Source organism: Phasianus colchicus, chromosome 30 (genome assembly GCF_987193195.1).
Source record: "Phasianus colchicus chromosome 30, bPhaCol1.hap1.1, whole genome shotgun sequence".
Taxonomy (NCBI): domain Eukaryota; kingdom Metazoa; phylum Chordata; class Aves; order Galliformes; family Phasianidae; genus Phasianus; species Phasianus colchicus.
This window is the reverse complement of record NC_143465.1, coordinates 1,396,891-1,413,644: the sequence shown is the minus strand read 5'-3', so window position 1 is coordinate 1,413,644 and position 16,754 is coordinate 1,396,891. Positions and strand designations below refer to the sequence as shown.

Below are 16,754 nucleotides of genomic sequence, written 5' to 3'. Positions count from 1 at the left end.
AGCCCCATTCCCTATAGACCCATTCCCCCATAGTCCCATCCCCCATAGCCCCATCCCCCATAACCCCATTCCTCATAGCCCTATTCCCCATTCCCCCATAGCCCCATTCCTCATAGCCCCATTCCCTATAGACCCATTCCCCCATATCTCCATCCCCCATAGCCCCATCCCCCATAACCCCATTCCCCATAACCCCATCCCCCATAGCCCTATTCCCCCACCGCCCCATAGCCCTATTCTCCAGCCCCACAGCCCCATAGCCCTATTCCCCATCCCCCATATCCCCATCCCCCACAGCTCCCCCCTTTACCCCCCCATCGCTGTTTCCCCCATAGCTCAGCCCCACACCCCATTCCTTCCCCCATGGCTCCACCTTCCTTCCATCCCCCACACCTCTGTTCCCTACAGCCCCCACCCCCCATTCCCCCCCCCCACCCCTCAGCCCCCCCATATCCCCCCACCCACCCCCCACCTCCCACCCCCCACCCCACTCCCCACATCTCAGCCCCCATAGCCCGCATCCCATCCCCCATCCCTCACCCCCCCCACCCCCCACCCCGTGCCCCCCGCAGCCCCACCTTCGTCCCTCAGCCCCCCGTAGTGCCCACCCCACTCCCCATCCCCAACCCCCTTCCGTCAGCCCCCCACAGACCCCGTCCCCCTGCCCCCCATCCCCCCCCCTCCTCCCACCCCCCATGCTGTGCCCCCACACCCCATCCCACCCCCATCCCTCAGCACCCCTATAATCTCACACCCCATCCCTCTGCCCCCCATTCCCCCTCACCCCCCACCCCATTCCTAAGCCCCCCTGCAGCCCCTCACCTCATCCCTTGTCCCACCCCCATCCCTCAGCCCCTATAGACTCACATCCCATCCCCCTGCCCCCCATTCCTGCCCCCCTCACCCCCCACCCCATTCCTAAGCCCCCCCTGTACCCCCTCACCTCATCCCCATCCCCACCCGCATCCCTCATCCCCCCTCACCCCCCACCCCATTCCCCCACCCCACCCCTAAGCCCCCCTGTACCCCCTCACCTCATCCCCATCCCCCCCCACCCCTCACCCCCCCACAGCCCCACACCCCATCCCCCCACCCCCCACCCCACTCCTAAGCCCCCCCGTATCCCCCCACCTCATCCCCACCCCCCCACCCCCCAGCCCCCCCCGCCCCACACGGCCCCCCATCCCGGCTGAGCGCGGGGTGTTGGGTCCCGCAGCGCATGGCCCCACCCCTAAGCCCCCCTGTATCCCCTCACCTCATCCCCATCCCCTTCCCCCCCCACCCCTCACCCCCCCAGCCCCACACCCGTCCCCCCACCCCCCATTCCTGCCCCCCTCACCCCCACCCCATTCCTAAGTCCCCCTGTGTCCCCTCACCTCATCCCCTGTCCCACCCCCACCGCTCCCCCCCACAGCCCCCCACCCATCCCCCCGCCCCCCATTCCTGCCCCCCTCAACCCCCACCCCCATTCCCCCGCCCCACCCCTAAGCCCCCCGTATCCCCTCACCTCATCCCCATCCCCCCCCCACCCCTCACCCCCCCCAGCCCCACACCTGTCCCCCTGCCCCCCATTCCTGCCCCCCTCACCCCCCACCCCATTCCTAAGCCCCCCCTGCGGCCCCTCACCTCATCCTCATCCCCACCCCCCCCCACCCCTCACCCCCCCTGTATCCCCTCACCTCATCCCATGTCCCATCCCCCCTGACACCTCACCCCCCCCACAGCCCCACACCCGTCCCCCCACCCCCCATTCCTGCCCCCCTCACCCCCCACCCCACCCCTAAGCCCCCCCGTATCTCCTCACCTCATCCCCATCCCCCCCCACCCCTCACCCCCCCACAGCCCCCAGCCCCCACTCCCCACCCCTATTCCTAAGCCGCCCTAAGCCCCCCTGTATCCCCCCACCTCATCCCCACCCCCCCACCCCTCACCCCCCCCACAGCCCCACACCCCATCCCCCCACCCCCCACCCCTCATCCCCCCCTCACCCCCCAGCCCATTCCTAAGCCCCCCTGTATCCCCTCACCTCATCCCCATCCCCCCCCATCCCCCCAGCCCCACACCCGTCCCCCCACCCCCCATTCCTGCCCCCCTCACCCCCACCCCACCCCTAACCCCCCTGTATCCCCCCACCTCATCCCCACCCCCCCCTCACCCCCCACCCCACCCCTAAGCCCCCCTGTACCCCCTCACCTCATCCCTTGTCCCACCCCCACCCCACCCTACAGCCCCACCCCCCATCCCCCCACCCCCTATCCCTCTCCCCCCCTCACCCCCACCCCACCCCTAACCCCCCCGTATCCCCTCACCTCATCCCCATCCCCCCCCACCCCTCACCCCCCCCACAGCCCCACCCCCCATCCCCCCACCCCCCATTCCTGCCCCCCATCACCCCCCCCCCACCCCTAACGCCCCGTATCCCCGCACCTCACCCCGCGCCCCCCACGCCCCCCACGCTGGCGTTGTGTCCCGCAGCGCATGGCCCGCTCCCCGCTGCTGCGGCGGCACGGCGTCCCGGAGTGCATCCTGCTGGTGACGCAGCGCATCACCAAATACCCGGTGCTCATCGAGCGCATCCTGCGCAACTCGCGAGGTGCGGCCCTGCGGGCGCTGCGCTGTGGGGCGGCTGTGTGCTATGGGGTGGTGATGTGCTATGGGGTGGTGATGTGCTATGGGGTGGTGATGTGCTGTGGGGTGGTGATGTGCTATGGGGTGGCTGTGCGCTGTGGGGCGGCTGTGTGCTATGGGGTGGTGATGTGCTATGGGGTGGTGATGTGCTGTGGGGTGGTGATGTGCTATGGGGTGGTGATGTGCTGTGGGGTGGTGATGTGCTATGGGGTGGTGATGTGCTATGGGGTGGCTGTGCGCTGTGGGGCGGTGCTGCGCTGTGGGGCGGCACTGCGCTGTGGGGTGGCTGTGTGCTGTGGGGCGGCTGTGTGCTATGGGGTGGTGATGTGCTATGGGGCGGCGCTGCGCTAAGGGGCGGCTGCGCGCTATGGGGCGGCACTGCGCTGTGGGGTGGTGATGTGCTATGGGGTGGTGATGTGCTATGGGGTGGCTGTGCGCTGTGGGGCGGCTGTGTGCTATGGGGTGGTGATGTGCTATGGGGCGGCGCTGCGCTAAGGGGCGGCTGCGCGCTATGGGGCGGCGCTGCGCTGTGGGGTGGTGATGTGCTATGGGGTGGCTGTGCGCTGTGGGGCGGTGCTGCGCTATGGGGTGGTGATGTGCTATGGGGTGGTGATGTGCTGTGGGGTGGTGATGTGCTGTGGGGTGGTGATGTGCTATGGGGTGGCTGTGCGCTGTGGGGCGGTGCTGCGCTATGGGGTGGTGATGTGCTATGGGGTGGTGATGTGCTGTGGGGTGGTGATGTGCTATGGGGTGGTGATGTGCTATGGGGTGGCTGTGCGCTGTGGGGCGGTGCTGCGCTGTGGGGCGGCGCTGCACTGTGGGGTGGCTGTGCGCTATGGGGCGGTGCTGCGCTGTGGCATGGTGATGTGCTGTGGGGTGGCTGTGCGCTATGGGGTGGCTGTGCGCTGTGGGGCGGCGCTGCACTGTGGGGTGGCTGTGTGCTATGGGGCAGTGCTGCGCTATGGGGCAGTGCTGCGCTGTGGGGTGGCTGTGCGCTGTGGGGCGGCTGTGCGCTATGGGGCGGCTGTGTGCTATGGGGCGGCGCTGCGCTATGGGGTGGCTGTGCCCTATGGGGTGATGCACTATGGGGTGGCTGTGCGCTATGGGGCGGTGGTTATGGGGCTGTGTTTATGGGGCAGTGGTTATGGGGCGCTGTTGATGGGGCGGTGGTTATGGGGCGGTAGTTACGGGGTGCTGATTATGGGGTGCTGGTTATGGGGCAGTGCCTATGGGGTGGTGGTTATGGGGCGCTGGTTACAGGGTGCTGGTTATGGGGTGGTGGTTATGGGGTGCTGTTTATAGGGTGCTGTTTATGGGGCAGTGGCTACGGGATGCTGGTTATGGAGCGCTGGTTGTGGGGCGCTGGTTATGGGGCGCTGGTTATGGGGCGCTGTTGATGGGGCGCTGGTTATGGGGCGCTGGTTGTGGAGCGCTGGTTGCGGGATGTTGGTTATGGGGCACTGGTTATGGGGTGCTGGTTATGGGGCGGTGCCTATGGGGCACTGGTTATGGGGCGCTGCTTACGGGGCGGTGGTTATGGGATGCTGGTTGTGGGATGCTGGTTGTGGGGCGCTGGTTATGGGGTGTTGTTTACGGGGTGCTGGTTATGGGGTGGTGGTTGTGGGGCGCTGCTTATGGGGCGCTGGTTACGGGATGCTGGTTATGGGGCGGTGTTGATGGGGCGCTGGTTATGGGATGCTGTCGATGGGGCGGTGGTTATGGGGCGGTGGTTACGGGATGCTGGTTATGGGGCGCTGGTTATGGGGCGTTGGCTGTGGGTTGCTGGCTGTGGGTCGCTGGTTGTGGGTCGCTGGTTATGGGGCGCTGGTTACGGGATGCTGGTTATGGGGCGCTGGCTGTGGGGCGCTGGTTATGGGGCGGTGCCTATGGGGCGCTGGTTGTGGGGCGCTGGTTATGGGGCGGTGCCTATGGGGCGCTGGTTACGGGACGCTGGTTGTGGGGCGCTGGTTATGGGGCGGTGCCTATGGGGCGCTGGTTATGGGGCGCTGGCTGTGGGGCGCTGGCTGTGGGGCGCTGGTTACGGGATGCTGGTTATGGGGCGGTGCCTATGGGGCTCTGGTTATGGGTCGCTGGTTACGGGATGCTGGTTATGGGTCGCTGGTTGTGGGGCGCTGGTTATGGGTCGCTGGTTGTGGGGCGCTGGTTATGGGGCGGTGCCTATGGGGCTCTGGTTATGGGTCGCTGGTTACGGGATGCTGGTTATGGGTCGCTGGTTGTGGGGCGCTGGTTATGGGGCGGTGCCTATGGGTCGCCGGCTGCGGGTCGCTGGTTTTGGTGCCTTTGGGGCTGACGGCTGCCGGCCGCGCGCAGAGGACGAGGCGGAGGCGGCGGAGCTGAGCCGCGCGCTGGCGCTGGTGAAGGACCTCATCTCCGCCATCAACGCCGAGGTGCGCGAGTACGAACTGCGCATGCGCCTCTACGACATCTACCGCCGCGTGGACGGCCGCGCCAAGCTGCAGCTGCGCGCCGACGGCCGGCCCGGAAGCGGAAACGGCGCCGGAAGCGCCTGCGCCACCTTCGGGCGGGACGAACTCCTGCGCCGGAAGTTGCTGCACAGCGGCTGCGTCCTGTGGAAAACCGCGGCGGGGCGCTTCAAAGGTGGGGGCGGGGTCACGTGGGGGGCGGGGTCACGTGGGCTGGTGCGTGGTCACGCGGGGGAGTGGTCACGTGGGGGGCGCGGTCACGTGGGGGTCAAAGGTTGAGAGGTCACGGGAGGATCGTAGGGGGCGTCTGGGGTTGGGGTCACGGGGTCACGGGGTCACGGGGTGGGGGCGTTCGTGGGCTCTGTGGGATGGGGGGCTTTGGGGGCGAGGGGCTCTATGAGGCACTATGAGGCAGGGGGCTCTGTGGGGCTCTATGGGGTGGGGGGGCTCTATGGGGCAGGGGCTCTATGGGGCGGGGGGCTCTATGGGGCACTATGGGGTGAGGGGCTTTGTGGGGTGAGGGGCTCTATGAGGCTCTATGGGGCTCTGTGGGGCTCTGTGGGGCAGGGGGCTCTGTGGGGCTGTATGGGGCAGGGGGCTGTATGGGGCGGGCTGTATGGGGCAGGCTCTATATGGGGCTGTATGGGGCTGTATGGGGTGGGCTCTATGGGGCTCTATGGGGCGGGCTCTATGGGACAGGCTCTATGGGGCGGGCTGTATGGGGCTCTATGGGGCTCTATGGGGCAGGCTCTATGGGGCTCTATGGGGCGGGCTCTATGGGGTGGGCTGTATGGGGCTCTATGGGGCTGTCTGGGGCTGTATGGGGCGGGCTGAATGGGGCTCTATGGGGCAGGCTCTATGGGGCTCTATGGGGCAGGTTCTATGGGGCAGGCTGTCTGGGGCTGTATGGGGCTCTATGGGGCTGTATGGGGCGGGCTCTATGGGGCTGTATGGGGCCGTATGGGGCAGGCTCTATGGGGCTCTATGGGGCAGGCTCTATGTGGCGGGCTCTATGGGGCTCTATGGGGCTGTATGGGGCAGGCTCTATGGGGCGGGCTCTATGGGGCGGGCTGTATGGGGCCGTATGGGGCGGGCCGCGATGTGCTGACAGCCCCCCCCCAGACGTGCTGCTGCTGCTGATGACGGACGTCATCGTGTTGCTGCAGGAGAAGGACCAGAAGCTCTCCTTCCCCACCACGGTCAGCCCTGCAGCCCCACACACCACCCCACGCCGCCCCACATCCCTCCCCACATCCCCCCATACAGCCCCGCAGCCCCACACACCACCCCACAGCCCCCCATATCCCCCCCACAGCCCCACAGCCCCCCATAACACCCCCACACCCCCACAGCCCCCCACAGCCCCCACATCCCCCATATCCCACCCCACAGTCCCACATCCCCCCATACCCCCACCCCATACACACCCCCAACTGTGTATCCCTTCTCCCCCATCTCCCACTCCCAAACCCCACATCCCCCCCCACCCCATCTCCCACCCCACAAATCCCACATCCCCCCACCCCCCACCCCACACACACCCCTCCACATCCCCAACCCCACCCCCCCCATCTCCCACCCCCAAACCCCACATTCCCCCCCCACCCCACCCCCTCCACACCCCCCAACCCCATACCCCCCCCATCTCCCAAACCCCCCACCCCTCCCCACCCCCAAACCCCACATTGCCCCCCCACCCCACCCCCTCCACACCCCCCACCCCCATACCCCCCCACCCCATCTCCCACCCCCAAACCCCCCAACCCCACTCCCCCCATCTCCCACCCCCAAACCCCACATCCACCCCCACCCCACCCCCTCCACACCCCCCATCCCCCCACCCCCATCTCCCAAACCCCCCCACCCCACCCCCCCATCTCCCAAACCCCACATCCCCCCCCACCCCACCCCCTCCACACCCCCAACCCCAAACCCCCCCACCCCATCTCCCAAACCCCACATCCCCCCACCCTACCCCCCCATCTCCCACCCCCAAACCCCACATCCCCCCCCACCCCACCCCCTCCACACCCCCAACCCCAAACCCCCCCACCCCATCTCCCAAACCCCACATCCCCCCCACCCCACCCCCTCTACACTCTACAACCCCCCCCCCACCCCCCCATCTCCCACCCCCAAACCCCCCATCCCCACCCCCCCCATCTCCCACCCCCAAACCCCACCCCCCCCATCTCCCAAACCCCACATCCCCCCCCCACCCCCTCCACACCCCCCATCCCCACCCCCCCATCTCCCACCCCCAAACCCCACATCCCCCCCCACCCCACCCCCTCCACACCCCCAACCCCAAACCCCCCCACCCCATCTCCCAAACCCCACATCCCCCCACCCTACCCCCCCATCTCCCACCCCCAAACCCCACATCCCCCCCCACCCCACCCCCTCCACACCCCCAACCCCAAACCCCCCCACCCCATCTCCCAAACCCCACATCCCCCCCACCCCACCCCCCCCATCTCCCACCCCCAAACCCCACATCCCACCCCACCCCACACACACCCCCCCACGCCCCTCACCCTCATCTCCCACCCCCAAACCCCACATCCCCCCCACCCCACCCCCTCCACACCCCCCAACCCCATACCCCCCCCAATCTCCGAAACCCCACATCCCCCCCACCCCACCCCCCATCTCCTACCCCCAAACCCCCCATTCCCAGCCCCCCCATCTCCCACCCCTCAAACCTCCCATCCCCCCACCCCCATCTCCCAAACCCCCCAACCCCACCCCCCCCATCTCCCACCCCCAAACCCCACATCCCCCCCACCCCACCCCCTCCACACCCTCCAACCCCATACCCCCCCCATCTCCCAAACCCCACATTCCCCCCCCACCCCACCCCCTCCACAGCCCCCAACCCCATACCCCCCTCCATCTCCCAAACCCCCCACCCCCCCACCCTACCCCCCCATCTCCCACCCCCAAACCCCACATCTCCCCCCACCCCACCCCCTCCACACCCCCCAACCCCATACCCCCCCCATCTCCCAAACCCCACATCCCCCCCACCCCACCCCCTCTACACTCTACAACCCCCCCCCACCCCCCCATCTCCCACCCCCAAACCCCCCATCCCCACCCCCCCGTCTCCCACCCCCAAACCCCACATCCCCCCCCCCACCCCCTCCACACCCCGCAACCCCACCCCCCCCATCTCCCAAACCCCACATGCCCCCCACCCCACCCCCTCCACACCCCCCATCCCCACCCCCCCCATCTCCCACCCCCAAACCCCACATCCCCCCCCACCCCACCCCACCCCCTCCCCCCCCCAACCCCATACTTCCCCACCCCATCTCCCAAACCCCACATCCCCCCCCACCCCACCCCCACACCCCCTCCACAACCCCAACCCCACCCCCCCCATCTCCCACCCCCAAACCCCACATCCCCCCCCACCCCACCCCCTCCACACCCCCAACCCCAAACCCCCCCAACCCCATCTCCCAAACCCCACATCCCCCCCACCCCACCCCCTCTACACCCCCAAACCCCATACCCCCCCCATCTCCCAAACCCCCCATCCCCCACACCCCACCCCCTCTACACTCCCCAACCCCACACCCCACCCCCCATCTCCCAAACCCCACATCCCCCCCACCCCACCCCCCCCATCTCCCACCCCCAAACCCCACATTCCCCCCCCACCCCACCCCCTCCACACCCCCCAACCCCATACCCCCCCACCCCATACCCCCCCACCCTATCTCCCAAACCACACGTTCCCACCCACCCCACCCCCACACCCCCTCCACAACCCCATCTCCACCCCCCCCATCTCCCACCCCCAAACCCCCCATCCCCCCCACCCCACCCCCTCTACACTCCCCAACCCCACACCCCACCCCCCATCTCCCAAACCCCACATCCCCCCCACCCCCATCTCCCACCCCCAAACCCCACATTCCCCCCCCACCCCACCCCCTCCACACCCCCCAACCCCATACCCCCCCACCCCATCTCCCAAACCCCACGTTCCCACCCACCCCACCCCCACACCCCCTCCACACCCCCCATCCCCACCCCCCCCATCTCCCATCTCCCAAACCCCACATCCCCCCCACCCCACCCCCCATCTCCCACCCCCAAACCCCACATCCCCCCCCCCCCACTCCCTCCACACCCCCCAACCCCATACTCCCCCCCCATCACCCAAACCCCCCACCCCCCACACCCCCCCCCCATGGCCCCCCAGCCCCGTTCCGCACTGAGCCGCCCCCCCCCGCAGGACAAGCCTGCGGTGATCTCCCTGCAGGAGCTGCTGGTGCGGGACGTGGCCAACCAGGAGAAGGGGCTGTTCCTGCTCAGCGCCGCCCCCCCCGAGATGTACGAGCTGCACGCCGCCTCCCGCGACGAGCGCACGCTCTGGATGCGCCTCATCCAGCAGGCTGTCAGCCAGTGAGTGGGGGGCGGCCGGGGGGGAGGTGCGGGGTGGGGAGGGGGCTGGGGGGTTGAGGAGGGGGCTGGGGATGAGCTGGGAGGTTGAGGAGGGGGCTGGGGAGGGGGCTGGGGGGTTGAGGAGGGGGCTGGGGGGTTGAGGAGGGGGCTGGGGAGGGGGCTGGGGGGTTGAGGAGGGGGCTGGGGATGAGCTGGGAGGTTGAGGAGGGGGCTGGGGAGGGGGCTGGGGGGTTGAGGAGGGGGCTGGGAAGGGAGCTGGGGGGCTGAGGAGGGGGCTGGGGGGTTGAGGAGGGGGCTGGGGAGGGGGCTGGGGGGTTGAGGAGGGGGCTGGGGATGAGCTGGGGGGTTGAGGAGGGAACTGGGGAGGAAGCTGGGGGGTTGAGGAGGGGGCTGGGGATGAGCTGGGGGGTTGAGGAGGGGGCTGGGGAGGGGGCTGGGGGTTGAGGAGGGGGCTGGGGAGGGGGCCGGGGGTTTGAGGAGGGGGCTGGGGAGGAAGCTGGGGGGTTGAGGAGGGGGCTGGGGATGAGCTGGGGGGCTGGGGAGGGGGCTGGGGAGGGAGCTGGGGGGTTGAGGAGGGGGCTGGGGGTGAGTTGGGGGGCTGGGGAGGGAGCCGGGGGGTTGAGAAGGGGGCTGGGAAGTTGAGAAGGGGGCTGGGGGATGAGCTGGGGGGCTGGGGAGGGAGCTGGGAGGTTGAGGAGGGGGCTGGGGAGGGAGCTGGGGGGTTGAGGAGGGGGCTGGGGAGGGGGCTGGGGGTTGAGGAGGGGGCTGGGGATGAGCTGGGGTGTTGAGGAGGGGGCTGGGGGTGGGTTGGGGGGCTGGGGAGGGAGCTGGGGGGTTGAGGAGGGGGCTGGGGGTGGGCTGGAGGCCTGGGGAGGGAGCTGGGGGGTTGAGGAGGGGGCTGGGGATGAGCTGGGGGGTTGAGGAGGGGGCTGGGGGTGGGCTGGAGGCCTGGGGAGGGAGCTGGGGGGTTGAGGAGGGGGATGGGAAGGGAGCTGGGGGGCTGGGGAGGAAGCTGGGGGGTTGAGGAGGGGGATGGGAAGGGAGCTGGGGCGTTGAGGAGGGGGCTGGGGGTGGGTTGGGGGGCTGGGGAGGGGGCTGTGGGGTTGAGGAGGGGGATGGGAAGGGAGCTGGGGCGTTGAGGAGGGGGCTGGGGGTGGGTTGGGCTGGGGAGAGAGCTGGGGGGTTGAGGAGGGGGCTGGGAGTGAGCTGGGGGGCTGGGGAGTGGGCTGGGGGTGGGTTGGGGGGCTGGGGAGGGAGCTGGGGGGTTCAGGAGGGGGCTGGGAAGGAAGCTGGGGCGTTGAGGAGGGGGCTGCGGGGCTGGGGAGGGGGCTGGGGGGTTGAGGAGGGGGCTGGGGGTTGAGGAGGGCGCTGAGGGGCTGGGGAGGAAGCTGGGGCTTGAGGAAGGGGGCTGGGGGTGAGCTGGGGGACTGGGGAGGGGGCTGGGGGTGGGTTGGGGGGCTGGGGAGGAAGCTGGGGGGTTGAGGAGGGGGCTGGGGAGGGAGCTGGGGGTTGAGGAGGGGGCTGGGGGTGGGTTGGGGGGCTGGGGAGGGAGCTGGGGAGGGAGCTGAGGGGTTGAGGAGGGGGCTGGGGCTGGGCTGGGGGGCTGGGGAGGGAGCTGGGGGGTTGAGGAGGAGGGGGCTGGGGGGCCGGGGAGGAAGCTGGGGGGTTGAGGAGGGGGCTGGGGGATGGGCTGGGGGGCTGGGGGATGAGCTGGGGGCTGGGGAGTGAGCTGGGGGTTGAGGAGGGGGCTGGGGGGCTGGGGAGGGGGCTGGGGGCTTGAGGAGGGGGCTGGGAGTGAGCTGGGGGGCTGGGGAGGGGGCTGGGGGTGGGTTGGTGGGCTGAGGAGGGAGCTGGGGGGTTGAGGAGGGGGCTGGGGGGTGAACTGGAAGGATGGAGGGTGGGCTGTGGGGTGGGCTGTGGGGAGGGGGGTTGAGCTGGGAGCTGTGGGGTAGGATGTGCAGTGCTATGAGGTTGGGGCGCTGTGGGGCTCTATAGGGCGCTATGGGGCTCTATAGGGCGCTATGGGGCTCTATGGGGCGCTATGGGGCTCTATAGGGCGCTATGGGGCTCTATGGGGCGCTGTGGGGCACTATGGGGCTCTGTGGGGCACTATGGGGTGCTGTGGGGCTCTGTGGGGCGCTATGGGGCTCTGGGGCGCTGTGGGGCGCTGTGGGCGCTATGGGGTGCTATGGGGCTCTATAGGGCGCTGTGAGGCTCTATGGGGCGCTATGGGGCTCTATGGGGTGCTGTGGGCACTATGGGGCTCTGTGGGGCACTATGGGGCACTGTGGGCTCTATGGGGTGCTATGGGGCTCTGGGGCGCTATGGGGCGCTATGGGGCACTACGGGGTTCTGTGGGGCTCTATGGGGTGCTATGGGGCTCTGTGGGGCGCTATGGGGTGCTATGGGGTTCTGTGGGGCTCTCTGGGGCACTATGGGGTTTTGTGGGGCACTGTGGGGCGCTATGGAGCTCTATGGGGCTCTGTGGGCTCTATGGGGCACTATGGGGCTCTTTGGGGTGGTATGGGGCTCTGTGGGGTGCTGTGGGGCGCTGTGGGGCGCTATGGGGCTGTATGGGCGCTATGGGGCACTGTGGGGCGCTATGGGGCTCTATGGGGCGCTATGGGGCTCTATGGGGCACTATGGGGCTCTATGGGCGCTATGGGGCGCTGTGGGGCACTATGGGGCTCTATGGGGCGCTATGGGTGCTATGGGGCTCTATGGGGCACTATGGGGCTCTATGGGAGCTATGGGGCGCTATGGGCGCTGTTGGGCTCTATAGGGCTCTATAGGGCTCTATGGGGCTCTGTGGGGCGCTATGGGGTTTCTATGGGGCGCTATGGGGCGCTGTGGGGCTGTATGGGGTGCTGTGGGCGCTATGGGGCGCTATGGGGCGCTGACGCGGTGCCCGCAGGTGCCCCAGCCGGCAGGATTTCCCGCTGATTGAGACGGAGGTGGAGGCGTCGCTGCGCAAACTGAGGGGTGGGCGCCGCACCCCCACCCTGTGACCTCGTGACCTTATGACCCCTGACCCCAAGCTCACCCCCAGAGCCCTACCACTCACCCCGTGACCCCATGACCTCTGACATCTCAACACTGCAGCAGCAGCCCCATGACCCCTCACCCCGTGACCTTCTGACCCCTGACCCCAAGCTCACCCCACAGCTGCACCGCTCACTCCCTGACCTCTGACCTCTCAGCACTGCAGCAGCAGCCCCGTGACCCCTAACCCTGTGACCTTCTGACCCCTGACCCCAAGCTCACCCTGCAGCCCCACCGCTCAGCCCATGACCCTTGACCCCACCACTCAACCCGTGACCCCTGACCTCTGACCTCTCAGCACCGCAGCTGCAGCCACGTGACCCCTCATCCCCACGCCCCCGCTGCTCAGGCCGTGCCCTTCGACCCCTGACCCTTGCCCTTTGCCCTTTGCCCCCTCAGAGCACTGCAGCAGCAGCTCCGTGACCGCAGACCCCAAGCTCACCCCACAGCCCTACCACTCACCCTGTGACCTTCTGACCCCTGACCCCAAGCTCACCCCACTGCTCACATTTTGACCACATGACCCCTGACCTCTGACCTCTCAGAGCACTGCAGCTGCAGCCCTGTGACCCCTCACCCCGTGACCTTCTGACCCCTGACCCCAAGCTCACCCCACAGCCCCACCGCTCACCCCCTGACCTCTGACCTCTCAGAGCCCTGCAGCTGCAGCCCTGTGACCCCTGACCCCAAGCTCACCCCATAGCCCCAACCACTCACCCCGTGACCCCTGACCTCTGACCTCTCAGAGCCCTGCAGCAGCAGCTCTGTGACCCTTGACCCCAAGCTCACCCACCGCTTGCCCCGTGACCCCTGACCTCTGACCTCTCAGAGCACCGCAGCTGCAGCCCCGTGAACCATCACCCTGTGACCTTCTGACCCCTGACCCCAAGCTCACCCCACAGCCGCACCGCTCACCCCCTGACCTCTGACCTCTCAGAGCACTGCAGCAGCAGCCCTGTGACCCCTGACCCCAAGCTCACCCCACCCCTCACCCTTGTGACCCCTGACCTCTGACCTCAGAGCACTCCAGCAGCAACTCCGTGACCCCTCATCCCCACACCCCCGCTGCTCAGGCCGTGCCCTTTGACCCCTGACCCTTGCCCTTTGCCCCCTCAGAGCCCTGCAGCAGCAACTCCGTGACCCCAGACCCCAAGCTCACCCCACAGCCCTACCACTCACCCCCTGACCTCTGACCTCTGACCTCTCAGAGCCCTGCAGCTGCAGCCCCGTGACTCCTGACCCCAAGCTCACCCCATAGCCCCACCACTCACCCCGTGACCCCATGACCTCTGACCTCTCAGAGCCCTGCAGCAGCAGCTCTGTGACCCTTGACCCCAAGCTCACCCCACCATTTGCCCCGTGACCCCTGACCTCTGACCTCTCAGAGCACCGCAGCTGCAGCCCCGTGACCCCTCACCCTGTGACCTTCTGACCCCTGACCCCAAGCTCACCCCACCGCTCACCCTTGTGACCCCTAACCTCTGACCTCTCAGCACCACAGCTGCAGCCCAGTGACCCCTCATCCCCACGGCCCCGCTGCTCAGGCCGTGCCCTGTGACCCCTGACCCCTGACCCCTGCCCTTTGCCCCCTCAGAGCGGCTGCAGCAGCAGCTCTGTGACCCCAGACCCCAAGCTCACCCCACCGCTCACCTCTTGACCCCATGACCCCAAGACCTCTGACCTCTCAGAGCACTGCAGCTGCAGCCCTGTGACCCCTGACCCCAAGCTCACCCCATAGCCCTACCACTCACCCCATGACCCCTGACCTCTGACCTCTCAGAGCATTGCAGCAGCACCACTGTGACCCCTGACCCCAAGCTCACTCCATAGCCATACCACTCACCCCGTGACCTCTGATCTCTGACCTCTCAGAGCCCTGCAGCTGCAGCCCTGTGACCCCTGACCCCAAGCTCACCCCATAGCCCCACCACTCACCCTGTGACCCCTGACCTCTGACCTCTCAGAACACCGCAGCTGCAGCCCCGTGACCCCTCACCCTGTGACCTTCTGACCCCTGACCCCAAACACCCCACAGCCGCACCGCTCACCCCATGACCTCTGACCTCTCAGAGCACTGCAGCTGCAGCCCTGTGACCCCTGGCCCCAAGCTCACCCCATAGCCCTACCACTCACTCCGTGACCCCTGACCTCTGACCTCTCAGAGCCCTGCAGCAGCAGCCCTGTGACCCCTGACCCCAAGCTCACTCCATAGCCCTACCACTCACCCCGTGACCTCTGACCTCTCAGAGCCCTGCAGCTGCAGCCCTGTGACCCCTGACCCCAAGCTCACCCCACAGCCCCACCGCTCACCCCATGACCTCTGACCTCTCAGAGCCCTGCAGCAGCAGCTCTGTGACCCTTGACCCCAAGCTCACCCCACCATTTGCCCCGTGACCCCTGACCTCTGACCTCTCAGAGCACCGCAGCTGCAGCCCCGTGACCCCTCACCCTGTGACCTTCTGACCCCTGACCCCAAGCTCACCCCACAGCCGCACTGCTCACCCCCTGACCTCTGACCTCTGACCCCTCAGAGCACTGCAGCTGCAGCCCCGTGACCCCTGACCCCAAGCTCACCCCACAGCCCTACCACTCACCCCATGACCTCTGACCTGTCAGAGCACTGCAGCAGCAGCCCTGTGACCCCTGACCCCGAGCTCACCCCACCGCTCACCCTTGTGACCCCTGACCTCTGACCTCTCAGCACCGCAGCTGCAGCCCCATGACCCCTCATCCCCACGCCGCCGCTGCACAGGCCGTTCCCTGTGACCCCTGACCCCTGACCTTTGCCCTTTGCCCCCTCAGAGCGGCTGCAGCAGCAGGACCGGCAGATCGCGGCGCTGCTGGAGGAGAAGCTGGCGCTGTTTGCGGACATGGCGGCGCTGAGGGGGGGGGGCGACGACCCCACGGCCCCCCCCGGCCCCACGCCGCTGCTCCACGCCCACCACAATGGGGGCAGCGGCACCGCGCTGCTGCTCAGCGCCATCAGGGAGGGTGCGAGGGGGGGGCGTGGGGGGGGAGGGTGGGGGGGGTCCGAAACGGGGTGGAATCGGGGGGGGGGTCCAAAATGGGGTGGAATGGGGGGGGGGGTCGGGGTGGGGGTCTGAAAGGGGGTGGAATGGGTGGGGGGGTCTGGAATAGGATGGAATGGGTGAGGGGGGCAGAAATGGGATGGAATGGGTGGGGGGGTCAGGGTGGGGTCAGAAATGGGGTGGAATGGGTGGGGGGGTCGGGGTGGCGGTCTGAAAGGGGATGGAATGGGTGGAGGGGTCGGGGTGGGGGTCTGAAAGGGGGTGGAATTGGGGGGGGTCTGGAATTGGATGGAATGGGTGGGGGGGGGTCTGGGTGGGATGGAAAGGGTGGGGGGGTCAGGGTGGGGTCAGAAATGGGATGGAATGGGTGGGGGGGGTAAGGTTGGGGGGACAGAAGTGGGATGGAATGGGTGGGGGGTTGGGGTGGGGGTCTGAAAGGGGATGGAATGGGTGGGGGGGTCAGAAGTGGGATGGAATGGGTGGGGGGGTGAGAAGTGGGATAAATGGGTGGGGGGTCAGGGTGGGGGTCAGAAATGGGATGGAAAGGGTGGGGGGGGCAGAAATGGGATGGAATGGGTGGGGGGGTGTGGAATGGGATAAATGGGGGGGGGGGAACACGTGGGGAGGTGGGTTGGGGGTCACGGTGGGGGTCAAATGGGGGTTGGGATGGGGGGAGGGGCGAGGGGAGTCACGTGGGGAGGGGGGGTGGGATGGGGTCAGGGTGGGGGTCACAAATAGGGAGCTGTGATGGGGGGTCAGGGTGGGGGGTGGGATGGGGGTGGGAAGGATGGGGGGGGCACGTGGGGGTCAGAAGTGGGGGTGGGGGGGGGCTCACGTGGGGACAGAGTGGGGGGGGGGGGACAGAGGGGGGGTCACAAATTGGGAGCTGGGGTGGGGGTGGGGTGTGGGGCAGATGTGGGGTGGGGGTCCCGCGTGGGGGCTGGGCTGCGGGGCGGCTTGGGGCTGTCAGTGGGATCTGGGTGTGGGGCGGAGCTGTGGGGCGGCCGTGGGGTGGCTGTGGGTCGCTGTGGGGCAGAGGTGGGTGTGGGATCGCTGTGGTGTGGCTATGGGGCAGCTGTGGGGTGGCTATGGGTTGCTGTGGGGTGGCCGTGGGTCGCTGTGGGGCAGAGGCGGCTGTGTGGCAGCTGTGGGTCACTGTGGGGCAGCTGTGGGGTGGCTGTGGGTCGCTGTG

General features: G+C 68.6%; 1 protein-coding gene across 1 annotated transcript in view; it reads left to right on the top strand.

Annotated features, from left to right (window-relative positions):
* The window catches only part of ARHGEF2 (Rho/Rac guanine nucleotide exchange factor 2), a 53,931-nt gene that overhangs the window by 23,649 nt on the left and 13,528 nt on the right, over positions 1-16,754 (top strand). The window contains exons 10-15 of the mRNA XM_090126859.1: positions 2,476-2,593; positions 4,960-5,247; positions 6,195-6,271; positions 9,322-9,491; positions 12,406-12,473; positions 15,336-15,524. Coding sequence (XP_089982985.1) covers positions 2,476-2,593; positions 4,960-5,247; positions 6,195-6,271; positions 9,322-9,491; positions 12,406-12,473; positions 15,336-15,524 — 910 coding nt within the window. The remainder of the gene's footprint in view (positions 1-2,475; positions 2,594-4,959; positions 5,248-6,194; positions 6,272-9,321; positions 9,492-12,405; positions 12,474-15,335; positions 15,525-16,754) is intronic.